Raw genomic sequence first — 19,156 nt, forward strand, 5'->3', positions numbered from 1 at the left:
ACTGCTACCTCAGCACTGCTACCAGGTTCGATTCCAGCTTTGGGTCACTGTCTGTGTGGACCCTGCACGTTCTCCCCGTATCTGCATGGGTTTCCTCTGGGTACACCGGTTTCCTCCCACATTCCAAAGATGTTAGGTTGATTGGCCGTGCTCCTTCTGCACTGTAGGGATTCTGTGATATACCCATAAGGGCTGCAGCTGTTTGAGAATGCGACTTAGCACCACCACCTTATCAAAAGCAAATTGTAAGGGGCAATAAATACTGGACTAACCAGCAGTCCCCATATATCAGGAATAAATAAAAATTTTCCCGAATAATACTGCCTCTCCGTTTCTCGAGGAACACTATTATTGACATTCATAAGAAGAATGCCTGCTGCTGATTAATGTCAAGCAGTGCCCTTCAGTGGGGTGTCACACAAGGACAGAGACAGGCTCAACAACGCTGGTCCTATACTTGAACACCAACACCTCCCCCCCATGCATTCTGACGAGGGTCACACCCGAATAGTAATCACTGAGAGAAAATATGTCAGGTTAAAAACACCATTGGATCTAGATAGGAAAAGAATGGACAGGGAAGGAAAGCTGAGGAAGGGATACCACTGAACACTTACAAGGGAATGAAAGGAAATTCTCTCTCCGAAATACTGACTGGAACTTCCCAGTCATTCTTGCTGGCAGAATCTTCCAGTCCTGCTGATGAGCAGCCGATTTTCCCCGCCTGCTGCAGGGGAAAGTCTCACCACTATCTTTTTCCATCTCTCAGCTTACTGTTGCTCACTGCCCCATTCTGACCAATTGCACTCGATCCGTACAGAGTTCGACAGAATTCCGAAAGGCCAATTTTTCACAAAGTACGACCATTATAATGTTCTCTCGTCCATTGGAGAATCTATAAAGTGCACACAGAACATCGCTATAAACTCTCTTTCCACCCATTGCCTGGAGAGCGGACGGAATTTGAGATTAGCTCTGGGAACGCCAGTGTGGTTTTTTTCTGTCAAGGTTTGAGTTTATTTATTAATCAGTAGGCTTACATTAACACTGCAATGAAGTTACCTCATTGGATTTTGCAGTCTGCTGATGCGCAGCTGCTACCATCCCGAGAGGCACTGGCTGGGATTTTACTGGCAGGGGAACCCCAGGCTCGTAAGGTGGCTCCCGAGGCCTACAGAGAATGCCATTTTGTGAGCCTCGGGGGGGGGGCGCGTGCTGGTAAAACCCGGGCCACTGAGCCAGGGCAACCGATATGGGGCCAGTAAATCACAACTCCACACCAGGGACAGTCCCTCCATTAGTTCATGCCCCCCCGTCTATCTGGTTTCAATGCAATTGAAGCAGAATGTATTCACGATATCGGGTGTTACTCCCCAGGCCTAATGTTTGGAGTTTTTCTAATCGCCTTTCCCTCTCCTCTTTCTGCCCACAGAGGACCAGCTGCCCTCGGGTTTCCCCAACATCGACATGGGCCCCCAGCTGAAGGTGGTGGAGCGCACGCGCACGGCGACCATGCTGTGCGCAGCCAGTGGCAACCCCGACCCCGAGATCACCTGGTTCAAAGACTTCCTGCCCGTCGACCCGAGCTCCAGTACACGCATCAAACAGTTGCGGTCAGGTAGGGGCTGGAAAAAGAACAAAATGTTACCCACAGATGCAAAAAAAATGATTAATCTGCTTCTTTAGAGGAAAACGTGGAACCAAAAGACCTTTGTTTGGCTGTTACTGCCTTTGATGTTTGTGACGTCCTCATAGCTTGTCATCCTGTCTGTCCGTCCTATGCATAGAGCTTTCTTTGATTCACACTGCACTGCTGTGACTGTATCTCCAGTTCCTTTCATTATATTCTTTGAAATGGCTCTTCCTCTCTGGGCCAATTCTGACCTCCATTTATTTTACTTGACGTTTATTTTTTTTTCTTCTTGTTTTTCTTTTCTCTCTCTTATTTTTACTTTTTGATTTTTTTTTTCCATTTTGGGATTCCATTCTGTGACCAATGTGTCAAATTGAAATTAATCTTTGGGACTGGGAAACTCTTATGAAGCTTTTTCCTTTGCTGTCCTTGCTGGTTGTGGTATTGTGTAGGCGAGGAGGCGGCAGCCATTTTAACCCAGTGGAACCATTGGCAAAGGGAACGAGTTGTGTCAAGAACTTCAGTGAACGTGGTACAAAACGCAAAAGGCAAACTGACCTGTCGAGTCCTTTAACTTGTACTCTCAGTTTAAAATAAAACATCTTTTAAAAAAGGAACTAACGTTAAAATGTTATTCTAAACCTCACGTCCTGCAGCCGCATTTACCAGTAATCTTTCACACGACTGACCTCCCCAAATGGTTCAAGAACCTCCATTGCCATGGTTTTGAAATTTGACTTTAGCCACTCTCTCCTTGCTATTTTGTGAATGTATGTTTATATTAATAAATAACGACTAACAAGCATTTAAATAAGATAACGTTTTTTCTAATGTGTTTGAACCTAATAGTAAAAGTCTAAAGCTTTTTTTTAATGTTACGTAACAATGACTATGTAGCTGAATAATGTCTTCTATAATGTTTTCTTTCTTTCTGTTTCTTAATCTTAAAGAATCCTTTGGTAAGTATTTGGCTTCGAAGCCTAATTCACCAAACCCTCTCCAGACTAATGTCACAACAAGCTTAAAATGCATGCTTGCATTTTACTAACTATTAAAAACAAAATCCCCGCTGGTCCTACCCAACTGACCTACACAAGACTGTTGTTGCTTTTTTAAATCCCATCAAACAATCCTGCCCATAACCTAGCAGCAGATTTTACCCCAGATCCTTTAAGAATTCTTCATGCTCCACCCTCTTGAACTCCACCAGTTTTCTGTATCCATTCTAGTCTTTTCCGGAGTTCCACATCTAACCCATGCAGAACCTCTCCTTAGTGTGGTCATGTCTTGGCTTAGGATCAACCATGCTCAACCGTAACAACCTTCCACGGATTGCTGTACCTGCTTTGGCGTCGACCTGGATTATTTAAGTTGCTGTTAACACCAGGCTTTAAATTGTTTAAAGTGAGCAAACAGCCACAGAGCCTGGGGGATGGATGCACATGAAGCCAACAGGGAGCTGCATGGACTCAGATTTGAGCTAGTCTGCTAACTCAGATACCTTCAGTTGGGATCCTACCAATGGGATGGTGAAGTTAATGTTGTTACAGTTGGTATGGTGCAGATGGGAGTTCCAGAGCTGAGATGCTACAAGATGCTAGCAATGAGATGGTACAGTGCTAGGTTCTAGGGTTGAGGTGATACAGTTGTGGTCTCAGAGTTGAGGTGGTACAATTACAAGTTCTGGAGTTGGGATGGTGCAGTTATGGATCCCAGAGTGGAGGTGGTACAATTGCGTGTTCTGCAATTGGGGGTTATAGAGTTGGGGTGCGACAGTTGCAGGTGCCAGGTTTGGGATGGTGCAGTTGTGGGTTCTGGAGTTGGGGTGGTGCAGATGTGGGTCCCGGAGTTGGGGTGATGAAGTTGGGGGTTCTAGAATTGATTTGGTGTAGTTGGGAGCTCTAGAGTTGGGCGGTGCAGTTTGGAGCTCTAGAGTTTGGGATGCTGCAGTTGGGGGTTCTTGAGTTTGGGTGGTGCAGTTGGGGTTCTGGAGTTGGGGGTGATGCCATTGAGGGTTCTAGAGCTGTGGTGATGCAGGTGGGGGTTCCAGAGTTGGGCTATGCTATTGGAGGTTCTAGAGTTGGGGTGGGGCAGTTGTGGGTTTTGGAGTTGGGATGGTGCAGATGTGAGCCCCAGAGTTGCGGTGATGAAGTTGGGGATTCTGGAGTTGGTTTGGTGTGGTTGGGAGCTCTGGAGTTTGGGATGATGCAGTTTGGGGTTCTAGAATTTGGGATGATGCAGATTGGGGTTCTAGAGTTTGGGATGATGCAGATTGGGGTTCTAGAGTTTGGGATGATGCAGTTTGGGGTTCTAGAGTTTGGGATGATGCAGTTTGGGGTTCTAGAATTTGGGATGATGCAGATTGGGGTTCTAGAATTTGGGATGACGCAGTTTGGGGTTCTAGAATTTGGGATGATGCAGATTGGGGTTCTAGAATTTGGGATGATGCGGATTGGGGTTCTAGAGTTTGGGATGATGCAGTTTGGGGTTCTAGAATTTGGGGTGATGCAGATTGGGGTTCTAGAATTTGGGATGACGCAGTTAGGGGTTTTAGAGTTGGGGGTTCCAGAGTTGGGCTATGCCATTGGAGGTTCTAGAGTTGGGGTGGTACAGTGTGGTGGGCTTTAGCACCTTGACTGGTTAAAAACATCTAGTCTCCCACTCTTGATGTTTATCCAGTGAATCTCATTGGAGAGTGGAATACGGGGCAGCCAGGCTCCAAGCAAATTCATTCAAATGATTGAACGATATTCTCCCCTCCTGCCCCACCTTTCCATCGCGTGGTCAGGCCTAGCTCCGGTTACCCACAACCTAATGAAATTCAAGCTTAGGCTTTGCAGTGACCATGACTTTGAACTGGTCACTATCAGTGACAAATGATGTCAATCGCAGAGAATGGGCCTCAAGGTCAAGGGTCAGATATAGTGGGTGGTCTCTTGGGTGTCAGAAGGAGGCCTGAACCCAAATAATGAATTTTTACCTCTGGCGGAGGAGGGGTCTGAATTAAAGAGAAGGGGACGGAGCTGTGGGTTGAGTTGAAGGAAAGGGTCCGAAACTGGCAGAAATGCCTTCCCTATTATAAACTCATCAATAGCGATCAAAGGCATTAACGGAAGGTTCTTGTGAGCTCCTTGAGGCTGTGCTGCCCAAGCCTTGCAAGCTGCTCCTTGATATTTCAGTGAATTACTGATATTACTTTACAATCAGTGAAGCATTTTGAAAGTGTCGTCACTGTTATAATATAGCAAGTCAAGAGATTATACCAGGTATTCATCAGTAAGAACTCCATACTTTCCAGTCCCCATTAATCACGAATCAGCCAGAGGGATAAGCATTTATATTAAGTGAAATCTATCCATCAATATTTTTAATAACTATGATACATTAAAATTAGTGCATAGGTCATGCGATTCCAATGAAAAATTCTATGTCAGTCTTCCTCCTAAGGGGATTACTGTGTTCACAAGTCCACAGCAGCGATGATGCTCCCTTCCAACACCAGTGGGACACATCCTTAGTAAGATTCCCAATATTAACCTGAGCACTGCCATGCTCCATAACAAACAACTGGAAATGTTTTGAGTGTCCAGCGTGCAGTAGCAGCCCTCCTATCACTGGTGGCGGTGTTGCGCAGGTCAGCCACCCCCCCCATGCTCGGCACTTGCACCATTCCCGTTTGACCTGCTCTGGTCCACTGCCCCTGAGTCTTCCCCTGGCTCCGCGCTCTCACTCACTACCCCGACTTCCCGTTCACCGTATTCTCTTAAACCAAACTCGAGGTGGGAGGAAGTGGGGTAGCGCCACTCACCCGCGCCATCTGAGGCTGCAGAACGCACTCAGGCACCTTCCATAAAGCTCAGGTCCATCCGCTCTGGTCATTGGCCCGAGTCCCAGTGGCCGTCAGCAGCCATTTTCTCTTGCTCAGAATTTCACAGGAAAAGTCCCCGCTGCCCGGGCACCAGCGGGCATCAGGCGTAAATTAAAGCCTCCTACTGAGTCCGTACCTTCTCACTGGTTGAAAACAGGAGATTGGAATTGTACCCATCAATCAGAGCCCGCCACACAACTCCGTCCATACTACCGGCCGGCCGCAGGGGGATTTGAAAACCATTTGGCCATTAAGATATTCACCTGAGGAAGAGTTTTGTGAGTCAGAAATTCTCCTGGGTCATTGTTGACCCAGAGACACAAGACTGTCTCCTGAGTATCTGAGGGTCCTGGTAAGACAGGGACATACAGTCACACTAACCTGAAAAACTAATATTTTGGCCATTGAGAGAGGGCACGATTGGACTTCACTTTAATATATTCGGAGTTTTACGTAACAGGTCTTTGCCCAATATTGTGAGAAACTCTTTAAGGAATTCCACCCTCTCTTCTATCAAAAGCTGGTTCCCTGTGAAGGCCAGGAACTGATGATTGAGGCACCGAAAGGACTCCACTCACCCGCGGGGATCCCTGTTATTTTTAATACAGGTCTCCAACTAATGAAATGAAAAATTCCCTTTGAGGGATCGCCCCACGGAGGCAGCCGCTGTTTGAACTATAAAGATTTAAATAACGCGGTGTTCCTCCAATCTGTGGCCAGGAGGGGAATTTAACTTGCCCTTTTCCCTCCTGCTGCCCAGGGTATTAATCCCCCCCGACCCCCCCCCCCCCCACCGAATGCCCAGCCCTACCCTGTGGCTCTCCTCCCTATCTGTCTGTGTGGAGTTTGCACATTCTCCTCGTGTCTGCGCGGGTTTCCTCCGGGTGCTCCGGTTTCCTCCCACAGTCTAAAGATGTGCAGGTTAGGTTGATTGGCTGTGCTAAATTGCCCCTTAGTGTCCTGAGATGTTTAGGTTAGAGGGATCAGTGGGTAATGATGTGTAGGGATATGGGGGTAGGACCTGGGTGGGATTATGGTCGGTGCAGACTCGATGGGCTGAAGGGCCTCTTTCTGCACTGTAGGGTTCTATGATTCTATTGTGCAGTGCCCACCCCTTTGCCCACTGTCCCTCGTCCCATTGCCCTGGACGCACTCTTCGAGCATTCAGCGTCCTCCCTTGTGCTGACTGTGGAATTCCCTGTACGCATTTTGACATGATGTGGACTCCCACCCATCTGACAAAGTCAGTTCCAAAAGCTAGCAGCGTTTGCTCCAAGTAAACCTGTTGGACTTGAACCTGGCGTTGTGAGACTTCTTACTGTGTTTATCCCATTTTGAAAGGCAGTTAAGAGGGAAAAAGGTTGGGGGAGTGGGGGGTGAGGGGGGCGGATGTTGTCAGAACTGAGAGGGGCAGAAACATTCAGCTCCCTTTCACACGGAAACTTGGAAGACTGGTTGATCCTGGAGTCAAGAGAGGCAGGGCGCCCAGTTATCCCCGTTCGGGACCGACTTGTTGCATTGGATGTGAAACTCCTTCCGTTGGGCAAAGCTTCTGTTAGATCATAAACCATGGAAACACCCTTGAAGGTATATTCTGACTGCCCTTTCCTCCCCACCCCCCCCTTCCCTCCCTTTCAATTAATCATAGCTCCCAGTGCCCACACCATCACACATAGGTGCTCTCCTAATACCTAACAACCTGCTTTATTAACCGTAACTGTTCCCTAATAACCCTCACAGATTAACACCCCGACTCCCTTTAGAAGCTCAACACAGTTTCAGGCTGCAGTTTAGCACATTCTGAAATTGGTAGCAACTTTAAGTCCGACACTTTTGGAAAGGGATGGTTTCCCCTTTATCTATATATATATATTTTATTTTACTTTGTTTTGTTTTGATGGTGAAGTTGGGTGTTGTGTTTCTGTTCTTGAAGTAGCAGGAAGTGACATTAGTGTAGTAGTATATAAAACATCCTGCACCTGACTACATCTCCTTGGGCAAATCTACTGGCCCATGCTGTGTTGCTGTTAGTCGTGATGTGGAGATGCCGGCGTTGGACTGGGGTAAACACAGTAAGAAGTCTCACAACACCAGGTTAAAGCCCAACAGGTTTATTTAGTAGCAAAAGCCACTCTTTTGCGACCAAGAGCTTCTGCTACCAAACAAACCTGTTGGACTTTAACCTGGTGTTGTGAGACTTCTTACTGTGTCGCTGTTAGGACATTTTTGTGAACTTTAAAACGGACCCAAATGCCTTGGTGAGCCCACAGATGTGCCCCTGCCTGAGGAGTACGTTGCTTGGAGTACTAAAATGGCTAGTTTTAGTATTGGATGTTGTGTCTGGATGTTTGATAAGGATGGCATCAGGATTTGCGGTGACGTCTCTGAGGCCAAATGACTTGCTAGCCGTCACTATCTCGAGCCACTCCGCAGCGAGGCGAGTGACTGGAGCTATAATCGGCCCCTGTCCTGCAAAGAAAGAGAAAGTTACTCGGGGCAGGAAAGACACGCGACGGATGGGTACAATGGGGGAGTGTGTTGGTATCTGAGGCCGGGCCTGAGAGGCAATGGGCAGAAACCCACGATCTTGCCCGCGGCTGGCATTCTCCAGTGCCGCTTGGGCCAACACCAAAACTTTACCACTCTGGCTGGCATGAACGCGATTGGAGAATCCCAGCCTACGTGGCGGGGGGGGTGGGTACAGAGGAGAAGGGAGTTTCACCCTGCATCTGACAGTGCAGCGATTGGTCCTGGATCGCTTGGTGCTGGTACTGTATAAGGAATTTATTCTTTATCCCAGTGCTGACACCATGATGAGCATAAAAGCTAACTTTCAAAAAAAAACTACCCTCAGTACTTTTCCCGGCTTCATTTTGGGAGAAATTTGGTCGGGGCTATCCTTGTGAAGAGAGGGCGTGTTGTGTTTTAGAAATTAGACTCTTAACATCTTTTAACTCAGATTAGAATGTCCATGTTATATTGTTTCAGAGAGACACATAGACTTGTGGTCGGTATAGGGGTGGGCGGAGAGGAAGCCTATTCATCAGGAAGGTTATATCCTTTGGGACATCCAGGGTACCCCATCCCATTCCCGCTGTAGTCTGCCAAATGACCAGGGATCACGGGTGATCTCGGTCTTGAGCCACACACCATCCTGCCATCGGGGAAAGGGAATCTGGTGGGCAGGGTCACGGGTGGGTGGGAGGGAGGCTGTCGGTCTGGGAGGCGCCCCCCAGGGTGTAGGCAGAGATCCCATCCACCTTCCAAAACGGCTGCCGAGCAATCAAATTCTGTCACCCATTGGAACTCAGTATCCAAGACTCCAAGCGTTTGGATGTGCCGGATTTTAGGAATGTGGTAAAATGTTGCCTGAAATTGTGCCACTCCGCTGGTAGCCAGATGACCTGCCACCTTTTAAAGGAAGATTGTGCCACACTCTGAAAGAAGGAGTCAAATTAAATGCCGTGACTCCTGAGAAATGGTTTTAAATATCCAACCAGAGCGATTTCGGAGTTGCCTAATAGGATTGTTTTGCATGGTATCTGTTCACTGGGGTGGGGGTTGGGGGTGGGGGGGGGGGGAGGGGGTGGGGATGTGGGGGGCAGGGTGGGTGGGAGCAGTGATGAAGAAGACCAGTGCGGGTCCCAGCTCACAGTATTCGAATATACATCAAACTAGGGTGCAGTGCTCTCATTGACTGATTCTTAAATCATAGACAGTTACAGGACAGAGATGGCTACTCAGTCCATCAAGCCTATGCCAGCCCTTTATAAATGGCTGTTCAGTTGGTTCTGTTGCCCTGCACGTTTCCCTATAACCTCACCACTCCAGGAACTTAACTCGCCTGCTTTTCCCAGTCTTTTGATACATTATCAGGTATATTTGAGTGAGGAGTGTTGTAGTTCGAGTGGGGGTACATGTGTGGGAGTCTGCCCCAGGCTGAGCCTTGGGGTGCACACACAATCCAGAGTCCCCATGCTGGATTGATTCTTTAGGTTCACAGTGCTTCTCATTGCGTGTACAGCTGAAAGTACAGTGGACGGCTTTTGGAGCCTTTACAAGCAGAACACTTAGTTAGTTAAAAGGCGGCATGGTGGCACAGTGGTTAGCACTGCTGCTTCACAGCGCAAGGGACCCGGGTTCGATTCCAGCCTCGGGTGACTGTCTGTCTGCAGTTTGCACGTTCTCCCCATGTCTGCATGGGTTTCCTCCCATCACTCCAAAGACATGCGGGTGAGGTGGATTGGCCATGCCAAACTGACCCTTAGTGTTAGGGGGACTCTCAGGATAAATACATGGGGTTACAGGGATAGGATCTGGATGGGATGGTTGTTGGTGCAGGCTCGATGGGTCAAATGGCCTCCTTCTGTACTATAGGAATTCTACGATTCTACACTGTCAATCACAGATGCCAAAATTGGGATTGCGCAAGTGTAAAAGTGCACGGGAATTGGAGGAGTCTGAAAAACAAGGAAGGGGATCCGAGTCCTGTTTGTCAGCTGAGCTTTGCTGACTCCGATTGGATGTGTTCCTGGGGCTTTCATCACATGATCTCCTCTCTCCAAGTACCCTGCCCCCACACCATCGCCATTGGTCACTCAAGTTGACCAACTTCCGGCTTTCCCATGCTGATTAGAAACCAAATTGGCTCTTCGTTACCCAATCGGATGGTCCTTGACTGTGTAGCAAACAACTCCTTTGCTTCCCATCTCCAATATTCTTTCAACTAATAATCACAATTTTTAAAGAAATATCCTGCTATGGTTTCTCTCCAGTGTTGCTCCTGCTGCAGCTCCATTAGATTACGCAACTGCCACGAAACTTGTGTTGGAAATGGGCTGACATTCAACCAAGAGAATTCAAATCTATCACGCGTGTGGGCCGAAATTTTCCATCCTCGTTCGCGGCTGGGATTTTCCGGCCCCGCTGACAGTTTGGCTGGAACGCCAAATTTTCCAGTCTCGCCCGCAACAGGTCTCGACACGGAGGAGATCAGAGGTTCCCGCCCTTGGTAAACGTTGGGGCCAACGGCACGTTGTACCATGTAACCAATGTAGTGAGCTGAGTGGCAGAAAGACAGAGGTCTGTCCTTCTTCCACACCTGGGGTGGGAATGTATGGCCCCCATGGTGACGGGGGGGGGGGTGGTCCTGAATGTGTGGTGAGCTGTAAAGTGGTCTGTTGACTTTGAGGGCACTGCTGCCTCCCAATGCCAGGGATCCGGGTTCAATTCCCGGCTTGGGTCACTGTGCAGAGTCTGCACTTCCTCCCCATGTCTGTGTGGTGCTCCAGTTTCCTCCCGCAACCCGAAAGATGTGCGGGTTAGGTGGATCGGCCATGCTAAATTCCTCCTTAGATGAAGAGGGTAAATATATGGGGTTGCGGGAATAGAGCCTGTGGTCAGTGCAGGCTCAATGGGCTGAATGGCCTCCTTCTGCACTGCACTGTAGGGATTCTATGAAAATCTATGAAATGATGCCACCAGGCGCATAGGCCTTAAAATCCTGAACAAAATGGAGACCTCCCGCTTCCCTCACATACCCACAGGGTTGTGGGGGGTGCCCTGTGTCTCTTGTATCTGCTCTCTGGGACCTAGTTTCTGAGTGACTTGGTGGTAACTTAGGAGCAGAATCACATGGATCGCCAAGCAACCCTCTCACCACCTGTTGTACCCACTGATAATTCTGTCCTATCCTCGATGGACCCAAACAGGCTCAGCGACATTGACCATCCACTTCTCCTGCCCACCCCCCTGCGCCCGCTAAACCCCTCTTTGCCGCACAGTAAAGGGTGCACACTTCGACAATCACCAGTAATTGGTGCATGGGCTGAATGCCAGACTGAGGGAGCCTTTCTGTCAGATGGGGCAAAACGGCTTAGATCAGTTGAAAGGGAGAAATTTAGCCCCTGACCCGATTCTGGAACCTTGAGCTTCTGTGCGTCCCTCTGGTAGAAACCAGGCCGAGTGTCTCACGCCAGCCAGCTGTCTCACATCCTGGGCCCCTGCTCACTTAGATGAGGAGGGTGGCACAATGGTTAGCACTGCTGCCTCACAGCACCAGGGACCTGGTTCGATTCCGGCCTTGGGTCACTGTCCGTGTGGAGTTTGCACATTCTCCCCATCTCTGCCTGGGTTTCCTCCAGGTGTTGCGGTTTCCTCTCGCAGTTCAAAGATGTCCTTACTATCCCAAGATGGGTAGGTTAGGGGGATTGGCCAGGCTAAATTGCCCCTTAGTTTCCCGAGGTTAAGTTTAAGTTTTATTAGTGTCACAAGTAGACTTTACATTAACACTGCAATTAAGTTGCTGTGAAGATCCCCTAGCTACCACACTCCAATGCCTGTTCGGGTACACCAAGAGAGAATTTAGAATTTAGCACCTAACCAGCGTATCTTTCAGTAGGTGTGTAGGTTGGCAGGATTTGCGGGACCTGGATAAGATGCTCTTCCAGAGAGTCAGTGCAGACTTGATGGGCCAAGTGGCCTTCTCCTGCACTGTAGGAGATTCCATGAAATCTAATTCTATGAGTCTAATGCCCTTTAGGGATGGAAATCTGCCATCCTTACCTGGTCTGGCCTTCAGACCGATAGCAATGTGATGGACTCTCAACTGCAACTAGGGATGGGCCGTAAATGCTGGCCAGCCAGCGATGCCCGTGCCCCGCAAACGAATAATAAGAAACCCCCGGGCAACAGTTACCATGAACGTCTCTGTGGGCAACTGCGGACCGAGCTCTGGGGGCCGCGTTGCGATGGAAACGGGAAGCTCTACCTTCCCCTCGAATGTGGCACCTGCCCCGACGGGGCAGTCTTCCTTTAATCGGGGGTCCGCCAGCAGGTTAAAAAAGAGTGAAGTGTTTATACGTCTGAAATCTTATCTTCTAAAATCTGCTTCTGCTGCAAAAAAAGCCCATGGCCTGTCTTCTTCAACTAACGGTTCTTCTTTTTAATCTTATTTGCATTCATATTATCCTCGCAGGTGGTACTCCGATACGAGGTAAGAATGATGGAAGTCGGTGAACTTTCACCTTTCCTTTTAATTTTCTTTTTGTTTCGGTTACTTTTCCTATTCATTTTCTTTCTGATCGTTTCATCTTTTGTTTTTTGAAGAGCAAGGTTTTTTTTTCGGTTAAGTTTATGTCTGGTATTTTGTCGCAGTCCGTCCTTTGTGTTTTATTTTTAAGAAAAGACTTGTATTAAATTGAGCAAGATTTCTCTCTATTCGATATGCTTCAGCTGAAAGCATATTGTAGCTTTGTGTGTCATGAAAGTCAGTCACAGCTCCATATTTGTCTCTCAGTGTCTGCCCCCCCCCACCACCAACACCCCACAAGAAAGCTTCTCTCTCTCTCTCTCTCTCCTTTTAATTTTTAAGCCTCGCCATCTATCGAGTTAATCCATTCCGTTTGGAGGACCTTGCCGCCTTTTTGTTTTTTGTTTAGCAGTTGCGTTGAGGGCCCTCCACCCGGGCGGCTCCGGCCTCCCCACCCAACCCAACCAGCCGACGCGACGTCTCATTTATTTTTGGCAGCGGTCGTAATTGCTTAAAACGGTAGGCCCCCCCTCGCGGAAGACGAGGTGGCCCGTGCTCCAGAGGGGAGCGCTTCAGAGCTCCGTGTGGCTTGGCGTCGAGACGGGGCCCTCGCTCGCCGGTGGCTGAAATGATTTGTGTACCCAGCAACCTTGTTGACAAAAGAAAAAGGAGAAATAAATTATGTTTTGGGCGTGCTCTTTAAATGATTTTTTTGTCTAACTGGATCCGGCGATGTGAAGGTCTTTGCTTTGTATATTAACAAGGTGGCAGAATCTATGGTTGTTTATAATGTCAATCGCTCACATACTGTAGATTATTTCAGTGTTAGAAATGTATGTTAATATGTTTCAATGTCTCGGACTCTGATTTCGCTGTTGCATTATTCGAAGGAAAGCTGACTCTCAAACGCATCCCTGTCTACCCAGTTCTATCACTGCCTAATCTTCAGACGTTATGTCCATCGTAAATGGGTATGTGGAGGCTCTACCCCCAGCCCTCCCCTCCTCTCCCAGTCCCCCCGCCTCTCACTCCCTTCCCCGTGCATCAGTTGCATAGCCCAGAGTCCAGTCTTTTCCTGAGTTCAGCCGTGCTACATTTCACTTCTGTGCTTCCTCCTGGCTTTCATTCCCCACCGCCCCCCCCCTCCCCAGGTTGCTAGTCGGTGACACTGCTGCTGCAAGGAGAAGTGGTTTGTGAAAGTGGGGTACAGGCCAGGCCCAGCAATAATGTTCCCCATCATCAAAGTACTCACACACCATAGAGAGTGAATGGCATCCCTGGGACAGTCCCCCCCCCCCCCCGTCCAAATCTACATTCTTTTGGGGTGGGGAGACGCCACGGAGAAAGAACGAGTCGGTGCGTCGGAAGTGGGACCGAACTTGCCGCTTCCTCAGTTTAGTTACTGAAATCTGGGCTAGTCCGGAGATGTTATTCCTCGTTGGCTCCTGCAGCTTTCACCCACAACCTCTGCCACCGTTACGGCAGAAACATATTACCCAAGAGGATCACCTCGCGCCCAGAACTCACGGTTGTACATCACCTCTCTTTGATGAGAGCGTCAACCCTCTCCTGTGGGGAGCGACCTTAGCAAGATTCCCCATGTTGTTCTTTGGAAATCTACGTAATTCTTAAGAGTCAGCATTTATGGTATTCTGGATATCCATCCAGTGTGGATAAAACTGGGCAGCTAGTAGTTAGCAGTGTGTGCTCTGATTCACTGCAGATGCTGATAGAAAAGTGGTGGCTGCCAATTTCTTCAGCTTCTTCATCAAGCCATTGACCATTATAAGTTTCTCATGGCTTGCATGCTGTGCAGATACAACAAGTCATTCTCTGCTTGGCCCCGTCACTCTTGAAGGAGAGGGTCATAAGTCTTTGGCTTGGCTGCAGCTGCACTCTTATTGACAAATTTCCAACGTTGAGCCACAGCGTGGTGGGACGATGGTTTGTACCCAAAGTTCACCGTTATCCCAAATCACCTGAGGAAAGGAAGGAAAGAAGGTTGGAGGGAATGCAGGAGGAAGGGATATCTGGGTAGGGAAGTGGGGGGGTTTTTGGTTACAGATCGAAAAACTGGACTGTTTTTTTTCCCCAATGGGTTTTTGCCATTTTTGTAAACGCACTCTGGGTGGGATTTTAGGGACTCTCTTCGGCAAGACCGGAAATTTCCACCTGAGGTCAACAGAGATTTCCATCGTGAGACCCTCGCCTGCGCTGGTTCCGTGGTGGCTGAGGGGGTAGAGTTCTGGCCTCTATTGACTGTTCATTGAGAGTGAAGTAAGAAATATCAAATAGTTGTACTTGGGGGGCATTGTTGCAGAGTTTTGATCGGTATTTTATAGGTACAAGAGGATTTTGAACCATTTCAATGAATACTTCATGACCATTGAGTCAACATTGAGAGAAAATGATTTATGGTTCATCTCGTCATCAAGAAGGTGGGCTCTCTCTACCCTTCTCGATTCGATGCCCTATTCTTTCTCCTTATCCGTATTGGGTGCTTTCTTTGCTCACAGGGATGCCCGTTTCCTTGGGCAGAATTTTACCAACCCCCACTGGTGCCTTCACGGGTGGAGAAGTCCAACTATTGACCACTTTAACTATTGACCACTTTAACTGTTGGCCACTTTAACTATTGGCCACTTTAACTATTGACCACTTTAACTATTGACCACTTTAACTGTTGGCCACTTTAACTATTGGCCACTTTAACTATTGACCACTTTAACTATTGGCCACTTTAACTATTGGCCACTTTAACTATTGACCACTTTAACTGTTGACCACTTTAACTATTGGCCGCTTTAACTATTGACCGCTTTAACTATTGACCACATTCCTCGCAGTCTCAATTCTGAGGCTGGTGGGTGGAGTTCAGGGGCAGGAAGCGGGGGTGCCTGGCAGGTCGCCCTATTTGGGCCTCAGGTAGGAATTGGGGAAGGGTTTGGGGGGGCTGGGGAGAAGGGAGCTGGGGCAGCACCTCCTATAAAGGCTTCCTTTCCATATGGAGCATTGCCCCCCCACCCCCAACTCAGTCCCAGTGTCTGCCCCCCTGTGGGTTCTGTTCTCTGCTCGGTTCTGACCGTTACTGTGTTTATTCAGAGCAAGCCATTGAAAATCCCCAAACTGCAGGAATTGTTTGGCAACGTTTCCTTGTGCTGCTTCATAACTACACCAACCCCACACTCCAGGGCCTCTGTGTGAATGACTAATTCACCAATATGCCCATAACAATGCTGAAGGGTCTTCCCTGTGTGTGGTAACAGCTGCCACCCCCACAATGGTGGGATCAGGATTGGATACTCAGCCCAGTAGCAAAGCGGTCATCCCGGAATTCCTGACCCAAGTGTGTCTGACTGACAGAGACCAGGTGGGGGTTGAGCCCCGGCCTCTGTTGGCTGGCAGATGTGCGGGTGAGGTGGATTAGCCTTGTTAAATTGCCCCTTCGAGTCGGGGGAATATGTAGGGTAAATACTTGGGGGTTAAGCAGATAGGGTGGGATTATTGCCAGTGCAGGTTTGCTGGGCCGAGTGGCCTCCTCCGGCACTGTAGGGATTCTATGACAGACTGGGACAATACATCTAATCACAACGGAAAAGTGTGGGGGGCCGGGGGAAGGATCAACTCGGGTTCCACTCCAGAAAGATGACCAGGGGCTGTGCACACATGGACGCTGGGTGAGGCCAGGTTGGGTTTGACTGCGAACCCCCTGCTTGTTTGAACAGTTTAGTCACCAGGCCTCGGTAACGAAAGATGACCACTTGGGTAAACACTGAGGCCTGGCAAGCGGGAATCCAGCAACCAGCACCACTCCGGGAAGAGAAGGGATGGAAGCCGGAGGGGAAGTTCTAGTTGTTCCTCACAAAGAAGCTTTGAAAAATGTCTTGTCCCGCTATTTTTCATTTTCGCGACATAACCTGAGTAATAAATGTCACTGTTTCAGAGCTGGGATTGGAGAACCAGCAGCATCAAGGCCCAGTCCCTCATTAAGGAATGGAGCCTGTGACCTCAGATGTGTTTTCTCCAGCTGTAAGATGCCCTTTGCGGTGGCATTTGTACAAATAAATCACAAGAGAGTGGCCCAAGGCAATAAAGCAGCTTGACATGAAATATGTCGGAGTGTGCGGGGCCAGGGTTCATAGCTGTGTGCTGCCAAGGCTACAGTGGGCTGTGTAAGGGGGCGATCGTGTGAAGGTCTGAACATTCAATCAGAAATGACAAGGCCTGGAGCAGAGAACTAATATCTCATCCTGAGTGTATTAGATTTGGTTAGCTTTGTAAGTGCTGAAGTTTATTTGTACCCGTTTCAATCCTCCCCTACGTAGGGTGATTTATGTTGAATCCCAAACAAATTTCCCAACTAACTAGAGTGTGCATGATTCAGATTTGAACAGGAGTATTCAGTCGAATCCACATTCAGCGCCCATATTCCTCTTGCTAGTGGCATGTCCATTCAGTATCTTATTCCCATCACCCTCCATCTCCCCTCGGATTTAATCATTTAAGGGCGGCACAGTGGCACAGTGGTTAGCACTGCTGCCTCGCAGCTCCAGGGACCTGGGTTCAATGGAGTCACTGTCTGTGTAGAGCTTGCACATTCTCCCCGTGTCTGCGCGGGTGCTCCGGTTTCCTCCCACAGCCTGAAAGGTGTCCTTACAATCCCAAGATGCGTAGGTTAGGCGCATCTAAATTGCCACTTAGTGTCCCAGGATACGTAGGTTAGAGGGATCGGCAGGCTAAGTATACGGGATTACAGGGATAAGGCGAGGTGGGATTGTTGTTGGTGCAGACTCGATGGGCCGAATGACCTCTTTCTGTACTGTAGGGTTTCTATGAATCTCTGAACTGTGGAGAGATTGTGGCAGCGTGGTTGGCACAATTTGTGGCAGTCATTACAGTTGGGTTGAAATGGGACTGAAAATATGGGAGGCTAGGTTAGTAGACAATGCGTCCTTGCAAAGGGTTACCACAGAGATCAGGTGGGGGTTGAGCCCCGGCCTTTATTGGCTGACAGATGTGCGGATTACGTTGATTAGCCATGTTAAATTGCCCCTTCGTGTCGGGGGAATACGTAGGGTAAATACTTGGGGTTAAGCGGGATAGGGTGGGATTGTTGCCGGTGCAGGATTGATGGGCAGAATGGCCTCCTCCTGCACTGTAGGGATTCTATGACAGACTGGGACGATACATCTAATCACAACGGAATAGTCGGGGGGGTAGGGGGAAGGATCAGCTCGGGTTCCACTCCAGAAAGATGACCAGGGGCTGTGCGCACATGGACGCTGGGTGAGGCCAGGTTGGGTTTGACTGCGAACCCCCTGCTTGTTTGAACAGTTGAGTCACCAGGCCTCGGTAACAAACGATGACCTGTTGGGTAAACGCTGAGACTTAACAAGTGGAAACCCAGCAACCGGAGTCAGGGTTCGGTTTGACCAGCAGGCCTGAAAGATCCCTGCCCTCCGAGGTTGGAGCTGGGTGCGTGACAAGATGCCCACACGAGTGGGCACGTCTCTTAATGCCAGTGCGGTCACAGAGGGGGGAATTTTCCCATCCCACCTGCCGCGGGAATCGTCGTGGGCGGGACACGGACCATTGACCTCGGGTGGGAGTTTCCGGCCTTGGGGTGAGTGCGGCTGGAAAATCCCATCCAGGGAGTTCCCTGTTCCTTTCTGGAGCACCGAGCGGATCTGTGGATGATAAACCTTAGCTGATCTCTGTTAAACGGACTGGCCCCGTGCACACTGTATTGGTAACTGTGCCCTGTTGCTGTGGCAGATGGTTCGCTGTCTATCGGAACTTGATATCTTCTTTCACAAGCTCGGTAATTGCTAACTGTTGCAATGAGTCAAGAGTGAAGTCAAAAGAATCATTTCCCACCCTGCTCCAGAGCTGACCACATTGTTTGCTCTGCGTGTGGGCACCCTTGAGTTTTGCAGCTCTGGTGATTGGCATTGCCAGCCTTGGACAGGTAGGCAGAGTCTTCAGAGTGTCCAAGATTGGGGGAAAGGCAAATTGTGCGGAGGGTGTGGAGAGTCTGCAGAAGGATCTAGATAGGCTGGGCGAATGGGCCAGGAAATGGCAAATGGAATTTAATGTTGGCAAGTGTGAGGTGGTCCACTTTGGTAGGAAGAATGGTAGGAAGGACTATTACTTACGTGGCGAAAAACTGCAGCAGGCGACGGTGCAGAGGGACCTCGGGGTCCTTGTGCATGAGTCGCAAAAACCCAGCTTGCAGGTGCAGCAGGTGGTCAGGAAGGCGAATGGGATGCTGGCCTTCATAGCGAGGGGGATTGAATATAAAAGTAGGGAGGTCTTGCTGCAGCTGTATAGGGCATTGGTGAGGCCGCAGCTGGAGTACTGTGTGCAGTTTTGGGCGCCGCACCTGCGCAAGGATATTTTGGCCTTGGAGGGAGTGCAGAGGAGGTTTACTAGGCTGATACCGGAGTTGAGGGGATTGAGCTATGAGGAGAGGCTGAATAAACTAGGCTTGTACTCGTTAGAGTTTAGAAGAATGAGGGGAGATCTCATTGAGACGTATAAGATGATGAATGGGATGGATAGGATAGAGGTGGAGAGACTCTTCCCGCTCAAAAAAGACAGTAGGACTAGGGGGCACAGCCTCAAG

At 49.0% G+C, this 19,156-nt stretch overlaps 1 protein-coding gene across 9 annotated transcripts in view; it reads left to right on the forward strand.

Annotated features, from left to right (window-relative positions):
- The window catches only part of LOC145358780 (receptor-type tyrosine-protein phosphatase delta-like), a 517,644-nt gene that overhangs the window by 264,804 nt on the left and 233,684 nt on the right, over positions 1-19,156 (forward strand). For 8 of the 9 annotated variants that reach the window (XR_013889502.1, XM_080213059.1, XM_080213064.1 and 5 more), the window contains exon 5: positions 1,433-1,618. Coding sequence is in view for 8 of the 9 variants with exons in the window: in XM_080213059.1 (XP_080069185.1) it covers positions 1,433-1,618 (186 nt within the window). In the remaining variant the exon portion in view is untranslated. Of the gene's footprint in view, positions 1-1,432; positions 1,619-2,583; positions 2,593-12,477; positions 12,496-19,156 lie in introns of all 9 variants that reach the window. The other variant, XM_080213067.1, reaches the window with a different exon arrangement.

Source organism: Carcharhinus amblyrhynchos, chromosome 26, assembly GCF_965287045.1.
Source record: "Carcharhinus amblyrhynchos chromosome 26, sCarAmb.v2.hapA, whole genome shotgun sequence".
Classification (NCBI taxonomy): domain Eukaryota; kingdom Metazoa; phylum Chordata; class Chondrichthyes; order Carcharhiniformes; family Carcharhinidae; genus Carcharhinus; species Carcharhinus amblyrhynchos.